The following is a 25,341-nucleotide window of genomic DNA, read 5'->3' as shown; positions in this document are numbered from 1 at the left end:
CATCTCCCACTTCCTAGGTGAGTATCCTAAACACCAGGCCATTGGTTCTCCTGGGTGCGTCTAGCTGTAATACCATGTTCTGAGGTACTACCACTTAGTCCAGCTCTTAATGATTTTACCAGGTAGTAGGGAATCTCTACTGTGGCTGCAGCCTCTGCCTTGTCTTTTACTGCAGCACTATCCCTAGATCAAAAGAGTGTCAAATAGCATCCACAACAGCAGGAAGGAACGCGTGTCCCCAGTCCCTCTGAATTTTACTTGGATTTGGCATCGGTACCCCCTGCTTAGTGAGTGAAGTTAAAGTTAGGATTACCCCCTCCGGTAGGGCATATTAAGTACATTTCTGCTTTCCTTTAGTCCTACAAGAAGGGCAATAACATATCATTACCTCTGCATTCAAGATTAAAGTGAATTTTAACCCAAAACAGCCAAAATTTATCACTTTGACAAAGCAGCTCTGTCTGCTTATCACATAGGCAGAGTCGCGTCTCTATGCAAATATGGTCTGTTCCTGACGTGTTTTCCCCCAATTCATCAGTGGATGTCAGGGGAGAGCTCATTCAGACCCCAGCTTACACAATGTGTGAAGGGCCGGGGGCGGCAGCGGGGGCAGGGGCGATGATGGGGCTGGTGAACCCGAAGCCCATTGGCTGGGGGACGGAGCCCACTGATGTGCAGCCGAAGCCAAAGGCCCCATGGTCAGAGTCCATGACCAGGACCTGCTGCTCCCCGGCTGGAGCCTCCCACCCGCCACCCTAGGGCTGAAGCCAGAAGCCAGAGCCCCACTGTCCCAGGGAAGGTGGAGAGCTCACTGGCTGCTTGCTCTTCCGGTGTTTCTGGCTGCAGAGGATGGCAGGGCCCAACCCCTTCTTGCAGCTCCAGGGAAGGAGCCGCTGCTTTGCCCCCACCCCCCAGTCACCGCGCAGGAGGCTGTGGCTGCAAGAAAAGCCCCTGGTGGCCACATTTGAGAAACATATAGTGCTAGTCTGAGACCTGGGTGCAGTTCCCTGCTCTGCCACAGACTTTGTGTGTCACTTTGGGTAATTCACATAGCATCACTGTGCCTCAGTTCCCCATCTCTAAAATGGGGATCACGGCACTTTTCCACTTCACGGGGTGTTGTGAGGATAAACACATTTGAGACTGTGGGGTGCACAGATACACAGTGAGGGGGGACAGATAAGTACCTAGGGTAGATAGATATTACATTGGGCAAAAACTACTCTGAAACATTAGACTTGCACAGTCAAGCACACAACAGTTAGGAAACGCCAGAATTAAGGCTGCCCAATTTCCTAAGTTTTTAAAAGCACAAACTAAAAAAACAGAAATTCCATTCCATCACTCACATTGACACCCAGCTAGGTGTCACCAAGGCTGGAAATTTTAGAGTCACAGCACAGACCTCTAACACTTGAGCTCACTGAGTAACTAGTAGCAGCAGTAGGCTGTTATCCTCTTTGTGGACCAGCCACTAAAGGCAGGTACCGTAAGACACAAACCTTGCTATGGGGATTCACAGCTATTTGCTGGACAACAAAGCAATGTTGAGATGCAGGAATCCTGGGTTCAGTTCAGGGGTTGGGCGTGGGTGAGTACGCTGTAGTGCTTTCAGGCTATGTCTACACTATGCAGTGTAGCCACTGTTTGTTGGCAGGAGAGAGCTCTCTTGAGGACACAAAACTTCCACCCCCAACAAACGGCGTTAGGGTTGTAAAGCGCTGTTCACACAGGCACTTGTTATGGACAAAAATTTTGTCTTTTGGTGTGTGTTTTTTTTAACACCTCTGAATAACTAAAGTTTTGTCTTTCACTTGCCAACGTAGACAAAGCCTTAAAGGCTAGACCTTTATAGGGGTTCCCAGAACTGTCAGCCACTCTGTTACCCCACTCAGCCTAGGAAGTGAGAACTTTGCTGTTCAGATAGTTTATTCAGACAGTTAAAGTTTGGCAAAGTTATAAGCAACTGAAAACAGGGCCTTATAATGGAACTTTTTAGGCACCCTTAACCATAGGTTCAATGCCTATAAATGACATATTGTGAGACTTGAAATAAAATCATGAGAATTGGCAGCACTATACCATCTTTAACGGATTTGTTCTACAGAGTGTGTAGGGTGTTTGAGTATTCAATTATTTGTAATAGGAGATCTCTCTTCTCCATCTCCCTCTCTGAAGCCCTGGTCAAACAGGGCTGAATTTACAAAAAATGATTAATTGACATACAGTCTGTGCTGTGGTGGCTGCTCACCTATTTGGTAGCTATTGGTGAATCTTCAGATACAAAAACGGAGAGTTTGCATTTCAGAAGAAGCCCAGCATGGATGGTTCCAAGCACAGCGAAGTGCTTCAGTTTTGCCAGGTGAAAAACAATGGATGCCTCCTGGAAATGTTTGATAGACATTTGATTTGGCTAAATCTGCTTATTTGTATCTTTATTTTCCTTCCAGTTTTTTACTACATGCAAACAAGGAGCCTGACTACGCCGCTGACTCTGCGGCCAGGCTTTTAGCAGCCCCACCGTGGTTCTGAGGCTAACCGCGGCAAAGCTGTGAGCAGCACAAGAACAGTGGTTTTCGGTTGTGGGACCCATAGCTGGAAAGCCGCAGTATGGTGCATGCTGTCATGCTTGCAGCCCCCTCGCGTCCCTCTTGTAGCCTAAGGGGGACTCCTGGACTCCCTAGCCCTAGCCCTAGGCTGCTAAGGCGGCCTCAGAGGGGTCAGCCTGCCTCATGAAAGGGCTTTTCACTTTTAGTCAGGAAAAAGGACACTCCACAGTGCACCCCGGCCGGCTCCTGTCCGGGCCTGAGGAGCTGTGTGGGTGGGGACGGGAGGCTCCGCCGCTTGCCCAGGGCCAGGGCACCTCCCCGCGCAGCCTTGTACGCGGGAAATAAGGGCTGACAGATCCTGCGCGGAGTCGGACGCAGGGTTGTTGGCATCGGGCCACAAAATGGAGGCCAGGTTGTGACTACAATCCCCAGCATGCTCTGCGAGAGGAGTTCCCGCCATCCTCGATTCCCCGCCCCCCTCGGCCGCTCCCAGAGCCCAGCCGCCGGCGGCCATCTTGGTGCGGAGACTTCATTTCCCAGGTGGCGCCGCGCAGCGGGGAGGCGGTGGCCTCCGCCATCTTGCCGTTCCCTCCCTCAGTGCGGCTGGATTGAATGAGCCCGCCGCTTGCTCGTGCCGCGAAGCGAGAGCCATGTCGGGCACCCCGAGCCGCGCCGCCCCCGGCGGGACCCCGCTCTCCCCCGCCCGCATCTCCCGGCTGCAGGAGAAGGAGGATCTTCGGCAGCTCAATGACCGCCTGGCCGTCTACATCGACCGGGTGCGGGCACTGGAGCTGGAGAACGACCGGTTACTGCTGAAGATCTCCGAGAAGGAGGAGGTCACCACTCGGGAGGTAGCGTGGGGAGCGGGACGTGGGGGCCGCCGGGACCCGCCCGCCCTCCTTGGAGCCCGGCTGGCGGGGGCTACCGGAGTGAGAGGCCGGGGGTCTATGATCTGTCATCCCGCTGGACTGGGGTGGCCCGCCGGGGACACTGGGCGCTGGGGGTGGTCTCGAAAGACGGATACGAGAGAGAGATTGCGCCAGTTCTGGGCGCCGTTGCCTCAGTGGGGGGTAGGCTGCCCCCCGCCTGTGGGGGTCTCGCCTGGCGCGGCATCGCGGGGGAGCCGGGGGGGGTCTCGCCTGGCGCGGCATCGCGGGGGGGCCGGGGGGGTCCTCGCCTGGCGCGGCATCGCGGGGGGGTGGCTGTGGCGGGAGTGCCTGTTGTGGGGAGGCTGTGGCAGGACTGTGTATTGCCTGGTACCCTAGCCTTACATGTTGCATTTGTTTGGTGGAGTTGATGAGAAAGTTCATTCCCTCTTGCTTGTTGAAGTCTTTCAAATACTTTTAAATTGTAGTAGTAGAGATTTGGGCTCTAGTTATGCGATGGTCGTATTTGTGATCTCAATAGGGAAGATTTTTGTTAACAGAATGGGAGCCGTGTTAGTTTGTGTCAGCAAAAACTATGAGGAGTCCTTGTGGCACCTTAGAGACTAATAAATTTATTTGAGCATAAGCTTTTGTGGGCTAAAACTCACTTGTTTTTGTTAACAGAAGTGTCTCTAAAACTACTTATGGGAGCTGATCAGATACAATGGTCATGGGTGTGACTAAGAACCTAGCTAGATCAGAGTACTTTGCAATTATTCACTGTAGTGTGTAACTCGTGAGACAGGGTTGGGCCAGATGGCTATAGGAGAGTAATTTTTTTTTAAGCAAAAAAGGTACTTTTTTATTTGCATAACAAATACAAAACAAAACAGCATATGCAATGTGTAACACAGCAACCAATCACAATTGTTTTCTCATTAGCTTCTGGGGAGGGAAGTGTTCAAGCTTGCCTGGGCCCAGAGCGGGGGGCTTCCTCGACTCTCATGGTCTTCCACCCTTCCGAGTTACCTGGTGGTCCAGAGCGAGGGGGCTTCATCGACTCTCAAGGTCTGCCACCCCCTCAAGTTACCTGGTGTCATGCCCGAGTGTCACCAATAATTTCCTCCTCTGAAAGCACCCAACAAAAGGGGCAGGCTGTGGGGTGGACAACCCGGGGGGGGTGGGGGACGTGCACCCAGGTGTGAAAAGACCCCTCTAAGGTGGTGGTTTCTGCAGCAGCAATGGCTGGGGCTGGGGTCCCTTACTCTCTCCCCCAATCAAAGGGTCAAAACAAAGGGAGCCGGACGGGGACACCGAGCAGAGAGCTTCGGACAGCGCCCACCGCTCCTCAAAAGCATCAAGGGAATTGGTGGACTCTGCCCGGATACGTGAACGGATTGAGGATCAGAAAACGGCCCCACAGTCACAGGAAACTCCATCGGCCAACCTCCTCTCTCTGGTTTTATAGATGGCCGTTTTAGCCAGGGCCAGGAGGAGGTTAACTAGGAGATCCCGCGACTTTGTGAGGCCACGGATGGGGAGTGCATAAATGCAACCGAAAACGTAATAAAAGATTTGTGAAGAGCCAGAACAGGGGCTGCAGCCTGGCACACTCCAAATATACGTGCGCCAGGGTTTCCCTCACACTGCAAAAGGGACAAGTATCTGGGATGGAGTTGAACCGTGCCAAGTATGTGCCCGTGCTCACAGCTCCGTGAAGGAACCGCTAACTAATGTCCCCAACGGGCCTCGGAACCAAGGTGGAATATAGGCTGGCCCACCGGGGCTGCTCACCCTCCAAAGGTGGCAGAAGGTCTCGCCACTTTGTGTTGGGGTGGGACACTAGGGTGAGGGTGTGAAGGGTGTGGAGCACGAGCGTGTATAGATGTTTCCTTGGCGTGGTTTGGAGGCATACCGGCTGTAGTTCATGCAGCCGGCTCGCCGTAAAGGGGTGGGGGGTCAATTGGGTCTACGGGGCAGGGATCCAATTAAAAGGTCCGGTGGGCCTGGGGTAGAGGGTGGGCGGGGCGTGCCCTCGAGCAGGACCCGATCGAGGTAAGCTCTAGCAGCGGGCGGCAATGCGGCCTTCACCTCCTGAAGTATGCGCCGGGGGGTATGAGGTCTGGAGAGCCCCATGCGCCGAGCGAGCGTCAGGGGATCCAGCCAGTCTCCCCGGTCGTAGTCTAGGAGGTCTCCGACTCTCGTGACTTCTGCCAGGATCAAGCTCTGGCGCATTGAGCGGGACTCTGCCACTTGCACACGGAGCTGGGGGTTGTGTAGCAGGGGCTCCACGAGGAGATCTGCTCCCTCGGTGGCCGCCACGGACCTGGTCGTTAAAAACAGTTTCCAAGTCCGGAGGAGGTCCTGGTAGAAGACTGGCAGCCCGGAGAGGTCTCGCGGAAGACCTCCCGGACAGAGATAAAAGAGCTGCCGGTCATATCGGAGCCCTCGGATGCGGCGCAGGATGGCGTGCGCCAGTGTGCTCCACGCCGAACTGCCTGCACCATGAAGGAGCCTCTGTTGGGCCTGGAGGCGGAAGACGCGGACCTGAGTCTGCAGACACTTCAGGCCCTGTCCTCCTTCCTTCAGGGGTAGATGAAAAATCCCTACAGGGGCCCAGTGCGTTCCTGACCAAAAGAACCCCAGAATCGATGTCCGGAGGTTGGTCAGGAAACCCGGGGCCGGGACCAGGGTGTTCAGCCGGTACCAGAGCATGGACAAGACTAGTTGATTAAGCACCAGTGCTCTCCCTCGGAGGGAGAGGCATCGGAGTAGTCCCGTCCATTTCCGGAGCCGCTCTATCACCCGGCCTTCTAAGTTTTCCCAGTTCTCCGGTGGAGAGGGATGCGTGGCAGAAAGGTAAATGCCAAGGTAGAGCAGCGGACCCGCGCTCCACCGGACGGTCTGAAGCATGGGTGGGAGGGAGCTCGCCTGCCACAAGTCTCCTACCGCTAAGACAGAGCTCTTGACCCAGTTGACCCGGGCGGAGGAGGCTGCCGAATAGATGGCCAAGTCGCCCGGGTCCTGGACCACGAGGAGCACATCATGAGCGTACACAGACAGGACCAGCCGCAGCTCCGGCTCCCGCAGCACTAACTCTGTCTCCTCCGCAGGAGGTTGACAGGGGAAGGGCTCAATCGCCAGAGCGTACAGCTGGCCCGAGAGGGGGCACCCCTGCCGTACTACTCGCCCGAAGTTGACCGGTTCAGTCAGGGTCCAGTTGAGCTTAACCAGACGCTCTGCAGAAGCGTACATCACCCGGAGAAAACCCACAAACTGGGGTCCGAAGCCAAACGCCTGCAGAGTGCTCAGGAGGTACCCGTGGTCCACCCTATCGAAAGCCTTCTCCTGATCTAGGGACAGGAGGGCGAACGACAGACCGTCTCTACGCCCGAGTTCCAAAAGGTCCTGAACCAGAAATAGGTTATCAAAGATACTGCGGTCCAGGACGGTATAGGTCTGATCTGGGTGGATCACGTCCGCCATCACGGACCCTAGCCGCAGCGGGATTGCTTTCTCTACGATTTTGTAGTCCGCGCTGAGGAGCGAGACGGGACGCCAATTTCATAAATCGCGGAGGTCCCCCTTCTACAGCAGTAAGGCGAGCACAGCTCGCCTGCACGAAAGAGGGAGGACCCCGCTCTGCAGAGACTCAGCCCAGATGGTGACTAGATCTGGGCCGAGGACGTCCCAAAACACGCAGTAGAGCTCCACGGTCAGCCCATCCATACCTGGAGACTTATTAGTGGGCATACGACGGAGGGCTTCCGAGAACTCGGCCAGGGTGAGAGGCAACTCTAGCCTGTCTGGGTCGCTCACTCTGACCGTAGGGAGCTCCTCCCAGAGCACTCTGCAAGCGCCAGGGTTGGTCGGATCCGGGGAGAAAAGACTTGCGTAGAAGGCTTGGGCCCTCCCGCACATCTCCACCGGTTCCAGGAGGGGGGTGCCGTCTTCTGCCAGGAGGCAGGTGATGTTTCTTGGTCTCCCTCGTTTTCTCCAGGGCATAGAAGAAGCAGGAGCTGCGATCCATCTCCCGAAGGAGGCGGATGCGGGATCGAACAAAGGCGCCCCGGGCCCGATGGGCTTCTCCTGGCACACTCCGCAGAGGAGCGGGTCCTCGGGGTTGGCGGCCAAACGTCTCTCCAGCTCTAAGACCTCCCGTTCCAACTGCTCTATCACCGCATTTCTCCGTCGGCTGGTGCCCCGGGTGTAGTCGCGGCAGAAAAGCCTGGCGCGCACCTTCCCCAGGTCCCACCGCTGCCGCTCCGAGGGAAAGGCACGCCGCTGCCCTCGCCAGGCCAGCCAGAATTCCCGGAAGGACTCCACGAAGCCCTCATCCTCCAACAGGCTGTTGTTAAAATGCCAGTAGGCCGGCCCTGGCCTCTCCGCACAGAGGGAGGCTGTCACGGTGGCTAGATGATGGTCAGAAAATGAGGCCAGCCGAATGCTGGAGGTGTGGGCTCGTGAGAGATGGAAGCGTGATAAATAAATGCGGTCCAACCGGAAGTGGCTCGATCGATGGGCTTCCACCCGGACAAAGGTGAACATGGAAGTGTCATCCAGGTGGTGGTCGTGCCAGATGTCCACTAGGGAGTGATGTTCGACTGTCTCCCGGAGGGTGTCCACGGCGGCCGGGCTCCGCTCGGTCCCCAAGCGGTCCTGTTCCTTGAGGGTGGTATTAAAGTCACCTCCCAGGACCAGGCACTCGTGAGAATCTAAGGCACCGAGGAAGGCGGACACCTGCTGATAGAATCGTAGCTGCTCTGGGCCCAATGTCGGGGCATAGACGTTAACGAGGTTAACCACGAGCCCCTCTATACAGACCCGGAGATGCAGCAGGTGACCCGGCACGGCCTCGGCGACCCCTAGCACCTCGGGCCGTAGGTCGGGGGAGAACAGGGTCGCCACTCCAGCCTGTCGAACCATGGCATGGCTAAGGTAGACCCTGTCCCCCCACTCCAGCTGTCAACTGTCTTCGGCGGTCGGGTCCGTATGGGTCTCCTGCAGGAAAACCACAGAGTACCCTCCCTCCCGAAGGAAGGAGAGCACCTGGGACCTGCGGAGAGCCATCCTACAACCCTGGGTATTCAACTTTGCGATGGTGAGAGGTGTCATGGGGAGGGTAGGGGGGCTCCTCACTGGCAGGGACGCTCACATCTCCCAGCGGGCTGCGCAGCAGTCTGTGACCCATCCCATAGGTGAGTAATTGTTCACGGAAGACGCGGACCTGCCAGGAGGCCGCGGCATCCTGCTTCCCCGTCCCTTTACCTTCCCCCATGAGGGCCCTTGTGGCCCGGAGGATTTAAGAAAAGTCCCCCCATCGCTGGAGAGCAAGTTGTACCTTGTTGCGGGAGCCACGGACATCCTCTAAAAACTTCCGCAGCTCATGGGGGCTGGGGTTACGGTTTCCCGTTTGTTCTCCGGGGGGCCCTTGGTGCAGCCCTGTGGTCCACTAAAATGGACAAGCAGGGTGCGGACCCCCGAAGGGGTGCCTAATAGGCTGGAGCTTCTAGGCCCGCCTCAAGCTCTGGGGCGATAGGGGTCAGTGGAGGGAAAATAGCAGCTCCTAATGGGTCGGGGCAGGAGAACACAAAGGCCGCTCCCTGGGGGTCATCAGTTGGGAAAGGGAAGGAGACAGCCCCGGGGACGGCAATGACATTGCAGGCGGTAAATTGGATAGGGGCAGGGGCAGGGGCGAGGTTCTGGGTTTCAGGAGGCAAGCAGCTGGATGGTGGCGCCTCCCGATCAGGCTCAAGGGTTAAGGGGGTGGGGAGGGAGCTCTCAGTGACGCTCCCTGTGGTGCATTTAGTGGCCACAGCATCAGGAGGTGGATTATCTTCTGTAGGGCCCCCGCCCGGGAAGGAAGTCGATTGCGCCACACCAACGGGGGGTGCCCCTGGCGACTCGTGTCCCGGCCGCGTGGCGCCGGCTGTCACCTGAGCAGGCTCGGTGGTCATCAGCGGGGTGCCATCAGCGGCTGGGTCGGTGGAGCAGTCCAGGGGCTCCTCGGAAGTGGGAATGGAAGCAGCAGTTAAGGGGAGGGAGCATGGGGAAAAGAGGGGTGGAGTGAGGTCGCCCGGATCGAGATTTGCTGGCAAAATGTTGTCCTCCCCCTGGGCGACCGGGGTCAGATCTAAGGCCTCGATCTCCTCGAACGTGGAGGAGAGGACACTTTCTGCTGCCCCGGGGTTCTCCCCGCCAGCACCTGCCACGACGGTTGCCTCTGGTTTCACGGGGGCTTCGGGTAGTGTCAGGACAGAAGGGGCTTCCTCAAGGGTCTTGGAGGGAAGGGTCGTCTGGCCCCGATGTTGTGTATATGTAAATGATAGCAGTTATGAAATCTATGAAAAGGTGGTACAGGCTGAGGCCCATGCCCGAGCCGGAGCACAGGTTGCCTATACTGCCCCCGAGAGCAATTGGTTACAAACCTTGTTTTCAGGCTGGGGTTTGTCGTTTTGGCTTGGTGGTTTATTTAGCCTGGGCAGTTATTGAAACTTCTCTTTCCTGTATTGCTTGTATTAATGGTATTATGCTGTGCAGTATCATGTGTCAGGAGTCCTTTTGCAAAAGTTAATAAGTCATTCTCTTCAGGGCTTTCACAAAGTGCTTATGCGAAGTCCTATTGTAAAGAAATAAGTAGCCCAAGTGAGAAGATTCAGAGCCAAGGCTGTTGAGTGTTCTCAAAGAAGGGAGTAGTTGTTGGGGACACTGGGCATGGCCACTAGGTAACTCGAGGGGATGGAAGACCACGAGTGTCGATGAAGCCCCCTCGCACTAGGCCCAAATGTCCTTGGTCCCCCGCCTGGAGGCACTCGCAGCAGTTATGCTGAGGATCTGCAACGATATGTTGCAGAGTCAGACTGCCTGAAACTAAACAAGGCCAAACAGGGCAGATATGGAAGAACAATGCTGAATAAAGCAGCTTTATGTATGGTTTAACAGATGGTACAGAGACCAAGGGAACTAGCTGGTAACTGGATTGGCTGGCTATATGGATACTTAAGGCAGCTTGCTATTGGATAAGCATGCTGAAGAAAGGCTGTGTAAAAGCCTGTGTAACTTCCTGCTCTGTGTGCAGGATTTGAGATTCTATTCTCCCTGTACCTTGTTTGCAGCTGCAAATAAACTTTTCTGCTTCTCCACCCCGTTGTGATTATTGGGTGACGCACACCGGGTAACGAACCCCTGCTGTTGTTCGCCTCTGGCACTGGGTGCCGGTAACAATTTGAAAACTCAGTCTGCTGAATATTATCCTGTTGAAATGGGTGTAACAACACTACATGTTTCGGAGTAGCAGCCGTGTTAGTCTGTATTCGCAAAAAGAAAAGGAGTACTTGTGGCACCTTAGAAACTAACCAATTTATTTGAGCATGAGCTTTCGTGAGCTACAGCTCACTTCATCGGATGCATGTGTAATTATGAGATTTTGTTGTATGATTGTTACTGAAATGTTATAATTCTGGGTAGTACCCATGAGCCATTTCCTCAGAGACAAAGATGCACTAGCACACCAGTGAAGTGCTAAAGTGCCATTACCTGCTTAAACAGAGATTTTCCAGCAGGGGAGATGTAAACAGGAAATTTACAATTTGTCTGGAGGACAGTTTGGTGCTTGCATATGCCATGGAATTGCCTGCCCACGTGACCCAGCAAGGATTTTTCCAGTACACAAGGTTTGGAGTATAAGAAGGGGGAGGAAAACACCTCTAGCTACCTCTCCTTCTCTACACCTTATATCGCTCTTCAGGCATTCACTGACGTTATGAGCAGAACACTGAACTACTTATTCCTAGCGTATGCGCAACTTCCCTCAGGTGGCGCATGACCAGGATTCATCACTGAATTTGGACCGCTGATTGGATCATTACCTTCCTGGGCTGTGTACTGATAAGGAGTGCAATGTACTCAGCTGGGAGTGACTTTGCATGCTGGTGGCTGTGAGTGAGCAGTATCTGGAGGGGTTTGCTGTTCCCTAGCAAAGCAGCGTAAAAGGCATCCCAGGCTGGAGAGCTAAGGGGACTCTGCAGTTCAGGTTGCGGCCTGGGGAATGTCGCAGCAAGAGATCAAAGAATATGTGGTTCTACCTCCTGCAGCACACGCAGAAACCACTACAATCTCCCTGTGCGTTGGTAAGCTAACCATCATTATCATTATATATAAACCACCTGATGAACAGTGGCCTCGGCCAGCTCTGCAAATTGCACAGTATCTTGCTGTATTTGTGGGTGACTTTAATAGTCACCACACAATGGGGCTATGCAAACAACATTGCAGGTAAAGAACAGACCAACTGGGTGTTGGCAAAGGGTATGCTCCTCCTTTGTGATTCTAAACAGCACGTCACTTTCCATTCCACAGGGTGGGGCAGAGGATACTTTACTGACCTGAGGTTCATCTCTAAAGATGATACAGGGGCACACATGCCTGCATTGTGGATTGTCCTTAATGACTTTCCGAACAGCCAGCAGAGACCAGTACTGACCCGTATTGGCATCCTAATCCCAGTTCTCTACTCAAAACCAGCATTGTGCTGGAACTTCAAAAAAGCAGACTGGACCACATTCACAATGACTGCGGACAGTACAGTCTCCCACGTTCTCTCCTCTCCCACCCTCCAATGCCAAAGACTTGACTGTTTTGCTGCACTCCTAATCTCAGTCACAAAGAACATCCCCTGGGGAGACAGGTCACCATACGTTCCTTGCTGGGCTGCAGAGAGCCAGGAGCTCCTCCACAAATATGATGTGTAGAGACCCAGAAATTGGCAAAGCTCTCCTGGTGTTGCTGCATGCAGCAAGGCGGAAATGGTGGTTTGAATGTATAGAAGGTTTAAACTTCACACACTGGAGCAGACACACTTGTAACCTGCAGAGACAGTTGCGGGCTACAAATACCACACATGCCACCACGCTGCAGGTGAAAATCGGTGCTATTACTGCTAAACTTTTGTGGCTGTCAAAACAATTAGTGGACAAACAGTATAACAGCATCAACTTGGGCAGGTGATGTCCATATGTATTCCAGTGTCCCAAAGAACCATTCACAGGTGAGGAGATTGATGCAGCCACTGTAGCCACAAAATTGGGAAAAGCAGCAGGAAAAGATGTCTGTTCTGAGTTCCTATGTAATCTGGGTCTGCTGGTATGGAAATGTATGAAGCAGATTTTCACCAACATCCTGCAGACTGGTGAAATCCCTGGTGTGTGGCGAGAAGCCACTGTCATTGCACTTCTAAAGCCTGGAAAACCTGCAGATCACCCTTCTAGTTACAGGCTAATCTCCCTTTTGAGCACAAAGTGATGGAGTGTATGATTCTTAACCGAATGGGGCCCACTGTGGATGCCAGCCACCTCAAGAAAGAAGCCTCTAAAGTGAAGACTTGCATCAACATGATTCAGAAGTTAACTGGAACCAGCTGGGAATCAACAGGCCTGGTGCTACAAACATTGGCCTTGGCCATGGTGTACTTAGTTGCAGAGTACTGTGCATTTTTGTGGACAAGAAGATGCCATACCGAACTTGTCCAATTCAGCTGTCTTTACACATGTGAATCATCATGGGAACTTTTAAAATCAACACTTCTATTATGGCTTTCTGTATTAGCTGAAGGTTCAGTGTTTTGCTATCTGTCAAGATATAGCCATAGCAGGAGAACTTAAACGTGCTGAAGACTGCCTAGACCTCTCTATCTGGCTAGCTATGGATAACATACCCCAACAATGCCTGAAATCACAAAAACAGTTATGGACCACATGTGACTTCTTCATGTCTCTGGATCCAGCCAGGGAATGGGAAAGTGTGTGGGCATCATCTACTGACACAGTAATCCCAGGATACAAAATATATAGGAATGACAGAGTAGGTCATGAAAGCACAGAGTCAAAGTGAAAATCAAACTACCATAGAATCCAGATATGGATAGAAAATACATGCTTGAATAAGACTGTAACAGTAGGAATATACTACTGAGGACCTGACCAGGATGGTGATTGTGAAATGCTCCAGGAAATTAGTGGCTATAAAAATAGAAAATGCAATTGAAATCCCCCATTATTACTATCCCCATATTGACTGGGTACATGTCACATCAGGAAGGGATGCAGAGACAAAATTTCTAGGCACCATAAATGACTGTTGCTTGGAACAGCTAGTCCCAGAACCGACAAGGGGAGAGGCAATTCTTTATTTAGTCCTAAGTGATGCAGAGAATCCTGATCCAATGGGTGAATGTAACTGAACCACTCGGTAATAGCGACCATAATAGAATTAGATGTAAAATCCATGTGTGTGGGAAATTACCACAGTAGCATTTAACTTCAGAAAGAGGAACTACACGAAAATGAGGAAGCTAGTTAAAAGGAACAGTCATAAAAATGCCTGCAAGCTGCATGGAAACTTCTTAACACCATAATAGAGGCTCAAATGAAACACATGTCCCAAATTTAAAAACCTAGCAAAAGGACCAAAAGGTGCCACCATGACTAATCAAAGTAAAAGAAGCAGAGGCAAAAAGACATCTTTTTTTTAAAACCTGGAAGTTAAATCCTACTCTTTTTTTTTTTTTTTTTTTTTTTTTTTTTAAATTTAAGGTCAGAAGAGACTATCAGTACTGCCACCAGGGGTTTTTCCTGCAACCATGACAGCCTCCTGGGCAGAGATGGGGGCGGGGGGGCAAAGCAGCGGCCCTCCCTGCAGCAACCAGGGGCTCTGGTGGCAGCAGGCTTTATTCCCTCCTCCCCACCCCCCCGCAGCTTCGGGCTGTGGGCTCCAGCCCCCTGGAATGGTGGAACTCCAGGTTTCAGCCCTCTCTGCGCGTGCCGCCCTCCCCTCCCCCTTCCAGCTGTGGAGCTCCCGCTCTGGGCTTCAGGAGGGCTGGCCTTACTGGGTGCTGTCATCAAGAGGCAAGGAGCGGGGTGAGCCTGGGGTTTGAGACTGCGGAAGGGAGTTGGGACAATGGCGGGTGGGGGGGCAATGGGGAGCCTTGGGGACCAGAGGCGATGGGTGGTGGGCCGGGGGAGGCAGCAGGGACCAGGGGCACCAAAATATAACTTTACATTTTTATTATTGAGTCTACTAAAAAAACCCAATGATTTGCACATGTATATGTGCATATTAATTTGTTTTTCCTAAAGTTAATCAAATGTATTAGGAAAATGTCTGTCCACCAGCAAAAATTGGTGGCTGCACTCTGAGGCCACCAAAAATTTTGTGAGAACCTGACCTCCTGCACATGACAGGCCACAGAACCTCACCCACACATTACTGTAATAGACCCCAACCTCTGGCTGAGTTACTGAAGTTCTCAAATCATGGTTTAAAGACATCAGGTTAAAGCGAATCCACTACTTATACTAGTTTAAACATGCAAGTGACCTGTGTCCCATGTTGCAGAAGATGGCAGAGAATCTGGGGTTTTTTGCCTATCTGATCTGGGGAAAATTCTTTCCCAACTCCAAATATGGCCATCAGTTAAATCCCGAGGATGTGAGGAAAATAGAAAGGAGCATAAACTTTGGCAAGTCAAGTGTAAAAGTATAATTAGGTAGGCCAAAAGAGAATTTGAAGAGTAGCTAGCAAAAGAGATTCAAACCTACAGCAAAAAAATTTAGTACATCTGAAGCAGGAAGCCTACCAAACAATCAGTGGGGCCACTTGACATTCAGGGTGCTAAAGGAGCAATGAAGGAAGACAAGGCTGTTGGGGAGAATCTAAAAATTCTTCACAGTAGAGAATGTGAGAGTTTCATAGCTGAACCATTCTTTTTAAGTGTAGGCTCTTTAGGACCAGACTGAGGTGTCAATACAGGAGATTTTTGAAACAAATTGATAAAATAAACAGTAATAAATCACTAGGATCAGATGGTATTCACCCAAGCGTTCTGAAGGAACTCAGATATGAAATTGGGTAACTACTAAGTGTGGTATATAACCTATCAGTTAAATCAACTTCTGTACCAGAAGACTGGAGCATAGCTAATAAGACACCAGTTTTTTAAAAAGGCTTCAGAGGTGATCCTGGCAATTACAGGCTGGTAAGCCAAACTTTAGTACCAGGAAAATTAGTAGAAACTATGGTAAAGAACAGAATTCAGACACCTAGATTAATACAATTTATTGGAGAAATGTCAACATGGCTTTTGTAAAGGTAAATCATACCTTACCAATCTATGATGATTCTTTGAGGGGGGTCAATCATGTAGACAAGGGTGATCCAGTAGATATAGTGTACTTGGACTTGCAGAAAGCCTTTGAGAAGGTCCCCACCAAAGGCTCTTAAGGAAAGTAAGCAGTCATGGTAAAAGAGGGGAAGATCCTCTGATGGATCAGCAACTAGTTAAGACAGGAAACAAAGGAGAGGAATAAATGGTCAGTTTTCAGAATGGAGAGAAGTTTTAATATAAACATAACTGATCTGGAAAAGGGGGTAAACTGAAGTGGCAAAATTTGCAGACTACAGAACTACTCAAGATAGTGAAATCCAAAGCAGACTGTGAAGAGTTAGGGATCTCACAAAACTGGGTGAGTGGACAAGAAAATGGCAGATAAAATTCAATGTTGATAAATGCAAAGTAATACACATTTAAAAGCATACATACAAAATGATGGTGTCTATATTAACTGTTACCACTCAAGAAAGAGATCTTGAAGTTCTTGTGGATAATTCTCTGAAAACACCTGTCGTGTTGTCAAAAAAGCTAAAGAATGTTAGGAACCATTAGGAAAACAATAGATAAAAAGAGAAAATATCATGCTGCTATATAAATCCATGGGATGCCCACACCTTGAATACTGCATGCGATTCTGGTTACCCTATTTCAAAAAAGATATACAGTAGAATCTCAGAGTTATGGACACTGCGGGAATGGAGGTTGTCCATAACTCTGAAATGTTCATAACTCTGAACAAAACGCAGCTCTGGCTCCAGCAGTTCACACTCTGGGCCAGGTTTCAGAGGCAGCTAAGCCGCTTCCTTGTAGGCAGCTTCTTTCCCTGGCCTGGGCAAGCTTGTTTCCCTCCCAGCTGGGAGGGGTGGTGGTGAAAACAGCACATCACCCTCCTGGTGGTGTGGGGGTGAAAACAGCACCCATGGCTTACAGGAAAGTAGTGCATACCCCAGTGCTGCTCTTGCTCTGGTTGCCTTGGGCTGGCACAGCTTTGTCTGCAAATCTCAGCAACCTCCTAGCTGTAAGTGAGTGCCCCGTGCGTGGAGGTGGAGGTAGGGTGGGGATAGGCAGCCCAGATGTGCTTATCTTTAAGGTGCAATACAAGCACAGTACAGTATTTGCTGTTTTTTTTTTGTCTCCGCTCCTGCCTGATTGGTTACTTCTGGTTTCACATGGTGTCCGGTTGACCGGTTGGTCCTTAACTCATGTTCGTATTTTTGAGGTTCTGTTAGAATTGGAAAAGGTACAAAGAAGGGCAACAAAGATGAGTCAGGCTATAGAGCAGCTTCCATATGAGGAGAGATTAAAAAGACTGGGACTGGTCACCTTGGAAAAGAGATGACTAAGGGGGGAATATGATAGAGATCTATAAAATCATGACTGTTGTGGAGAAAATGAATAGGGAAGTGTTATTTACTTCTTCCCATAACACAAGAACTAGGGATCAGCCAATGAAATTAATGTGGAGCAAGTTTAAAACAAAGGGAAGTTCTACTTCACACAATACACAGTTAACCCTTGGAACTCGTCAATGAATGTTTTGAAGTCCACAACTATAGAACAGGGTTCAAAAAGAACTAGGTAAGCTTGTAGAGAATAGGTCCATCAGTGGCTACTAGCCAAGATGGTTAGGGCCCCACACTCTGGGTGTCCCTAGTTTGTGACTGCCAGAAGTTGGGAGTGGACAACAGGGGATGGATCACTTGATAATTTGCCTGTTCTGTTCATTCCCTCTGAAGCACCTGGCATTGGCTACTGTCGGAAGACAGGATATTGGGCTAGATGGACCATTGGTCTGATCCAGTATTGCTGTTATGTCCCAAACAAGTACATTTTTACTGATGTGACAAACTACCCTCCCAGTTTCAACTTGCCATGCAGACTTCGGACCACGTTGAACCACATCCAAACAAACCATGGAAGATGCAGCTACTTGATGCACAAGTGGAAAATCAGACTCCTCTTCATGGAACTGTGGGGAGAATATGGAAACCATTGAACACATCATAATGCAGATTCGAAAATGAACTGAATGATGTCCACTATGTTATAGAAGAGGCCTTGAAATGGCTTATGGACCTACAACTGCATCTATAGAATGTTGTTCTGCAGATGCCATATGTGAGAGAGAGGGACTATTAACTTGTCTGTGCAGTCACTGGAAGTGCACCGTGTCCTTGTTCCCCATACCTAAAATATGTGTTCCTCCTCACTTGATCTTCAAAGTTAATAACTGATAACACATTTAAGCTATAAATTACCAATCCTGGTGAATGAGACAAAGCTCATCTTCAGGTCTGGGAAAGGTACTCCCAGCTTCACAGCAAAATGCAAGGTGGAGCAGATTGTTTAGCATAAGTAGTTAGCGCACATTGTAATTGACCATTCAAGATGAACAGTTATTATATATAATTTTCTCACCCACCATGTCTCTCTAACACAGTGGTTCTCAAACTTTTGCATTGGTGACCCCTTTCACACAGCAAACCTGAGTGCGACCCACTCCCCCCTTATAAATTAAAAACCCTTTTTATATTTAACACTATTATAAATGCTGGAGGCAAAGTGGGATTTGGGGGTGGAGGCGGATAGCTCATGACCCCCTGAGGGGTCATGACCCCTGGTTTGAAAACCCCTGCTCTAATATCCTGGGACTGACACAGCTACAGTTACGCTGTATACAGTCCTGGTGAAAACTTCCTGGTGTAATACATGGTTGTGCACAGGCTATATAAAGGCCTTACTCAAATTTTGGAGTATGTCTGTGCTTCGTTCCTTCTTTGTGTGGTGTCTAGAAAATGAACACCTTAATATCTGTATTCTGCTTTATTTGTCCCTGAGTTGGTCCACCTCCCTCTTGTTGTTCCTCTTCTATGACATCTTGATCCTAAAGCATGCTTTGACATTGGCTGGGATCTCTCCAGCTGTTCTGTGGCCTTTCAACTGTCAATGAATACGAAGACAGGGTAATTAACCTCATTTGAAACTGGTTAAATAGGCATTTGTTTCTTATGAGACATACTGTTAAAGCTGATGCTGCCTACAGCTCTTGTTGAAGTAAGTCTTAACTAAAATAATGTAGCTACCATGAGTGAAGTCCCAAGCACAAGACTCTTCAGGAGAATGTGAAATAAAATTAATTATACAGCTACAGGTTTGTCATGGCAGGGGGGAAAAGCTCCCAAAGCATAATTTTCCTGTTTTGTCTGTGGCACTCTTGTATCGGTCACTCAGCCGCAATGGTGACAGGTTTCAGAGTGGTAGCCGTGTTAGTCTGTATCAGCAAAAAGAACGAGGAGTACTTGTAACACCTTAGAGACTAACAAATTTATTTGGGCATAAGTTTATGCCCAATGTGACAAAGTTCCTGCTCTACCTTGGTGGGTTTTGCGCTTATTGGCGGATTTGCTCGCCTTGGAGCTTCACGGCAGCCCTCAGCTTGGCCGTTTTTCTGAATTCACAGTCCAGGTCGACTCCTCCTGTGTCTGACCAGGAGTTGGGAGGATTTGGGGGGAACCCGGGCCCGCCCTCTACTCCGGGTTCCAGCCCAGGGCCCTGTGGAATGCAGCTGTCTAGACTGCCTCCTGGAACAGCTGTGCGACAGGTACAACTCCCTGGGCTACTTCCCCATGGCCGCCTCCAACACCTTCTTTATCCTCACCATAGGACCTTCCTCCTGGTGTCTGATAATGCTTGTATGCCTCAGTCCTCCAACAGTCCGCATTCTCACTCTCAGCTCCTAGTGCCTCTTGCTCCCAGCTCCTCACACGCACACCACAAACTGAAGTGAGCTCCTTTTGAAAACCCAGGTGCCCTGATTAGCCTTCCTTAATTGATTCTAGCAGCTTCTTGATTGGCTGCAGGTGTTCTAATCAGCCTGTCTTAATTGTCTCCAGAAGGTTCCTGATTGTTCTGGAACCTTCCCTGTTATGGCAAAATTTGGAGGGCGGGGTGATAGAGCGGATCCGGAAATGGACGAGGCTACTCCGATGTCTCTCCCTTCGGGGGAGAGCACTGGTGCTTAACCAACTAGTCCTGTCCACGCTCTGGTACCGGCTCAACACCCTAGCCCCGGCCCCGGGTTTCCTGTCCCACCTCCGGAGATTGATTCTGGAGTTCTTTTGGTCAGGATTGCACTGGGCCCCTGTTGGAGTTCTTCATTTGCCCCTGAAGGAAGGAGGGCAGGGCCTGAAGTGTCTGTACACTCAGGTCCGCGTTTTCCGCCTCCAGGCCCTGCAGAGGCTCCTTTATGGTGCAGGTAGTTCGACGTGGAGCATATTGGCGCACGCCTTCCTACGCCGCTTCCATGGGCTCCGATATGACCGGCAGCTCTTTTATCTTTGTCCGAGAGGTTTTCCGCGAGACCTCTCCGGGCTGCCGGATTTCTACCAGGACCTCCTCCGGACCTGGAAACTGTTTTCAACCACCAGGTCTGTGGCGGCCATCGTGGGGGCAGATCTCCTCACGGAGCCCCTGCTACACAACCCCCAACTTCGTGTGCAGGCGGCGGAGTCCCGCACGGTGCGCCAGAGGTTGGTCCTGGCGGGAGTTACGAGGGTCGGGGACCTCCTGGACTACGACCGGGGGGACTGGCTGGATCCCCTGACGCTCGCTCGACGCATGGGGCTCTCCAGCCTTCGCACCCCCCGGCGCGTGCTTCAGGAGGTGGAGGCCGCTTTGACCCCCGCTGCTCGGGCTTATGTCAGCCGAGCCTTGCGCGAGGGCGCACCCCGCCCATCCTTTACCCCAGGCCCACCGGACCTTTCCATCGGGCCCCTACCCTGCCGATCCCAACACACCCCTCATCCTTTCACTGCAAGCCGGCTGCATGAATTGCAACCGGTCGGTTTTCAAGTTGCATCACGGCAATATTTATATACACTCACGCTCCATACCCTTCACGCCCGCACCCTGGTGTCCCGCCCCGACACAAAGTGGCGAGACCTCCTACCACCCTTGGAGGGGGAGCAACCTCGGTGGGCCAGCCTGTACTCCACCTTGGTCCCGAGGCCCGTCGGGGACATCAGTTGGCGGCTCCTTCACGGGGCCGTGAGCACGGGCGTGTTTTTGACACGTTTTACCTCCGTTCCAGAGACTTGCCCCTTCTGTAATGTGAGGGAAACCCTGGCGCACGTCTATTTAGAGTGTGCCAGATTGCAGCCTCTTTTTCGGCTCCTCACAAACATTCTTTTGCGCTTTTGGCTTCATTTTTCCCCTCACCTCTTTATCTATACACTCCCCATCCGTGGCCCCACCAAGTCGCGGGATCTCCTGGTTAGCCTCCTCCTAGCCTTGGCTAAGACAGCCATTTATAAGACCAGAGAGCGGAGGTTGGCTCATGAGGCGTCCTGCGATTGTAGGGCCGTTTTCCGATCCTCAGTACATTCACGCATCCGGGCGGAGTTCCTCTGGGCGGCGTCCACCGACTCCCTTGACACCTTCGAGGAACGGTGGGCGCTGTCCGGGGTTCTCTGCTCGGTGACCCCGTCCGGTTCCCTCCGTCTGACCCTCTGATTGAGGGACAGAGCGAGAGACGCCAGCCACAGCCGTTAGCTGCTGTGAATACCATCATTATTGTTATTTAGGAGGGGTCTTATAATACCTGGATGTGCCCCCCTCCCTCCCAGCCACCCACCCCGCAGCCGTGCCCATCTTGTCGGGCACTCTCAGGAGAGGGAGGGTCGGTGACCCTGGGCGCGGCACTAGGTAACTCGAGGGGGTGGAAGACCACGAGTGTCGAGGAAGCCCCCCCGCTCTAGGCCACCAGGTAACTCAGGAGGGTGGAAGACCACGAGTGTCGAGGAAGCCCCCCCGCTCTGGGCCTGGGCTAGCCTGACCACCTCTCCCTCCTGAAAGCTGTTGTGTTATACCTTCTGATTGCGTTGTTTTGTTGCTAAGTTTTTCTTTATCTTTTTGTAATCTCTGTAACTGTTACAAATAAATTTCTTTTCTGTTTCAAAAAAAAAAAAAAAAAAAAACCTTCCCTGTTATGGCAAAATTTGGAGGGCGGGGTGATAGAGCGGATCCGGAAATGGACGAGGCTACTCCGATGTCTCTCCCTTCGGGGGAGAGCACTGGTGCTTAACCAACTAGTCCTGTCCACGCTCTGGTACCGGCTCAACACCCTAGCCCCGGCCCCGGGTTTCCTGTCCCACCTCCGGAGATTGATTCTGGAGTTCTTTTGGTCAGGATTGCACTGGGCCCCTGTTGGAGTTCTTCATTTGCCCCTGAAGGAAGGAGGGCAGGGCCTGAAGTGTCTGTACACTCAGGTCCGCGTTTTCCGCCTCCAGGCCCTGCAGAGGCTCCTTTATAGTGCAGGTAGTTCGACGTGGAGCATATTGGCGCACGCCTTCCTACGCCGCTTCCATGGGCTCCGATATGACCGGCAGCTCTTTTATCTTTGTCCGAGAGGTTTTCCGCGAGACCTCTCCGGGCTGCCGGATTTCTACCAGGACCTCCTCCGGACCTGGAAACTGTTTTCAACCACCAGGTCTGTGGCGGCCATCGTGGGGGCAGATCTCCTCACGGAGCCCCTGCTACACAACCCCCAACTTCGTGTGCAGGCGGCGGAGTCCCGCACGGTGCGCCAGAGGTTGGTCCTGGCGGGAGTTACGAGGGTCGGGGACCTCCTGGACTACGACCGGGGGGACTGGCTGGATCCCCTGACGCTCGCTCGACGCATGGGGCTCTCCAGCCTTCGCACCCCCCGGCGCGTGCTTCAGGAGGTGGAGGCCGCTTTGACCCCCGCTGCTCGGGCTTATGTCAGCCGAGCCTTGCGCGAGGGCGCACCCCGCCCATCCTATACCCCAGGCCCGCCGGACCTTTCCATCGTGCCCCTGCCCTGCCGATCCCAACACACCCCTCATCCTTTCACTGCAAGCCGGCTGCATGAATTGCAACCGGTCGGTTTTCAAGTTGCATCGCGGCAATATCTATATACACTCACGCTCCATACCCTTCACGCCCGCACCCTGGTGTCCCGCCCCGACACAAAGTGGCGAGATCTCCTGCCACCCTTGGAGGGGGAGCAACCTCGGTGGGCCAGCCTGTACTCCACCTTGGTCCCGAGGCCCGTCGGGGACATTAGTTGGCGGCTCCTTCACGGGGCCGTGAGCACGGGCGTGTTTTTGACACGTTTCACCTCCGTTCCGGAGACTTGCCCCTTTTGTAATGTGAGGGAAACCCTGGCGCACGTCTATTTAGAGTGTGCCAGATTGCAGCCTCTTTTTCGGCTCCTCACAAATATTCTCTTGCGCTTTTGGCTTCATTTCTCCCCTCACCTCTTTATCTATACACTCCCCATCCGTGGCCCCACCAAGTCGCGGGATCTCCTGGTTAGCCTCCTCCTAGCCTTGGCTAAGACAGCCATTTATAAGACCAGAGAGCGGAGGTTGGCTCATGAGGCGTCCTGCGATTGTAGGGCCGTTTTCCGATCTTCAGTACATTCACGCATTCGGGCGGAGTTCCTCTGGGCGGCGTCCACCGATTCCCTTGACACCTTCGAAGAACGGTGGGCGCTGTCCGGGGTTCTCTGCTCGGTGACCCCGTCCGGCTCCCTCCGTCTGACCCTCTGATTGAGGGACAGAGCGAGAGATGCCAGCCACAGCCGCTAGCTGCTGTGAATACCATCATTATTGTTATTTAGTAGGGGTTTATAATGCATGGGTGTGCCCCCCTCCCTCCCAACCACCCACCCCGCAGCCGTGCCCATCTTGTCGGGCACTCTCAGGAGAGGGAGGGTCGGTGACCCTGGGCGCGGCACTAGGTAACTCGAGGGGGTGGAAGACCACGAGTGTCGAGGAAGCCCCCCCGCTCTAGGCCACCAGGTAACTCAGGAGGGTGGAAGACCACGAGTGTCGAGGAAGCCCCCCCGCTCTGGGCCTGGGCTAGCCTGAACACCTCTCCCTCCTGAAAGCTGTTGTGTTATACCTTCTGATTGCGTTGTTTTGTTGCTAAGTTTTTCTTTATCTTTTTGTAATCTCTGTAACTGTTACAAATAAATTTCTTTTCTGTTTCAAATAAAAAAAAAAAAAAAAAAAATAAAAAAAAAAACCTTCCCTGTTATGGCAAAATTTGGAGGGCGGGGTGATAGAGCGGATCCGGAAATGGACGAGGCTACTCCGATGTCTCTCCCTCCGAGGGAGAGCGCTGGTGCTTAACCAACTAGTCCTGTCCACGCTCTGGTACCGGCTCAACACCCTGGCCCCGGCCCTGGGTTTCCTGACCCACCTCCGGAGATTGATTCTAGAGTTCTTTTGGTCAGGAATGCACTGGGCCCCTGTTGGAGTTCTTCATTTACCCCTGAAAGGAGGAGGACAGGGCCTGAAGTGTCTGTACCCTCAGGTCCGCGTTTTCCGCCTCCAGGCCCTGCAGAGGCTCCTTTACAGTGCAGGTAGTTCGTGGAGCATATTGGCGCACGCCTTCCTGCGCCACTTCCAAGGGCTCCGATACGACCGGCAGCTTTTTTACCTTTGTCCGAGAGGTTTTCCGCGAGACCTCTCCGGGCTGCCGGTCTTCTACCAGGACCTCCTCCGGACCTGGAAACTGTTTCTAACGACCAGGTCCGTGGCGGCCACCGCGGGAGCAGATCTCCTCACGGAGCCCCTGCTACACAACCCCCAACTCCGTGTGCAGGTGGCGGAGTCCCGCTCGGTGCGCCAGAGGTTGGTCCTGGCGGAAATCACGAGGGTCGGAGACCTCCTGGACTATGACCGGAGAGACTGGCTGGATCCCCTGACGCTCGCTCGGCACATGGGGCTCTCCAGCCCCCATACTCCCCGGCGCGTACTTCAGGAGGTGAAGGCCGCCTTGACCCCCGCTGCTCGGGCTTATGTCAACCGAGCCTTGCGCGAGGGCGCACCACGCCCATCCTCTACCCCAGGCCTGCCGGACCTTTCCATTGGGCCCCTACCCTGCCGATCCCGACAAACCCCTCACCCTTTCGCTGCAAGCCGGCTGCATGGACTGCAGCCGGTCAGTTTTCAACTTGCACCACGGAAATATTTGTATACACTCACGCTTCACACCCTTCACGCCCACACCCTGGTGTCCCGCCCCGACACAAAGTGGCGGGACCTCCTGCCACCTTTGGAGGGTGAGCAACCTCGGTGGGCCAGCCTGTATTCCACCTTGGTCCCGAGGCCCGTCGGAGACATCAGTTGGCGGCTCCTTCACGGAGCTGTGAGCACGGGCGTGTTTTTGACACGGTTTACTTCCATCCCGGATACTTATCCTTTTTGTAATGTGAGGGAAACCCTGGCACACGTCTATTTAGAGTGTACCAGATTACAGCCCCTTTTTCGGCTCCTCACAAATATTCTGTTGCGCTTCTGGCTTCATTTTTCCCCCCACCTCTTTATCTATACGCTCCCCATCCATGGCCCCACAAAATCGCGGGATCTCCTGGTTAACCTCCTCCTAGCTTTGGCAAAAACAGCCATTTATAAAACCAGAGAGAGGAGGTTGGCCCATGAAACATCCTGCGATTGTAGGGCCTTTTTCCTATCCTCAGTACATTCACGTATCCGGGCGGAGTTCCTCTGGGCGGCGTCCACCGACTCCCTTGACACCTTTTGAAGAGCGGTGGGCGCTGTCTGGGGTTCTCTGCTCGGTGACCCCATCCGGTTCCCTCCGTCTAACCCTTTGATTGAGGGGAGGAGCGAGAGACACCAGCCCCAGCCGTTGCCGCTGTGGATACCATCGTTATTGTCATCTAGGAGGGCCCTATAATACGTGGGTGTCTACCCCCCCACCCCCAAACTGC

At 52.5% G+C, this 25,341-nt stretch overlaps 1 protein-coding gene across 1 annotated transcript in view; it reads left to right on the top strand.

Moving 5' to 3' along the window:
* The first annotated feature begins 3,132 nt into the window (after positions 1-3,132).
* The window catches only part of LMNB2 (lamin B2), an 89,407-nt gene continuing 67,198 nt past the window's right edge, over positions 3,133-25,341 (top strand). The window contains exon 1 of the mRNA XM_074939422.1: positions 3,133-3,400. Coding sequence (XP_074795523.1) covers positions 3,200-3,400 — 201 coding nt within the window. The 5' untranslated portion in view covers positions 3,133-3,199. The remainder of the gene's footprint in view (positions 3,401-25,341) is intronic.

The sequence above is a fragment of the Natator depressus genome, chromosome 25 (assembly GCF_965152275.1).
Source record: "Natator depressus isolate rNatDep1 chromosome 25, rNatDep2.hap1, whole genome shotgun sequence".
Classification (NCBI taxonomy): domain Eukaryota; kingdom Metazoa; phylum Chordata; order Testudines; family Cheloniidae; genus Natator; species Natator depressus.
The sequence above is the reverse complement of the archived record's forward strand: the minus strand, read 5'-3'. Positions and strand labels throughout refer to the sequence as shown.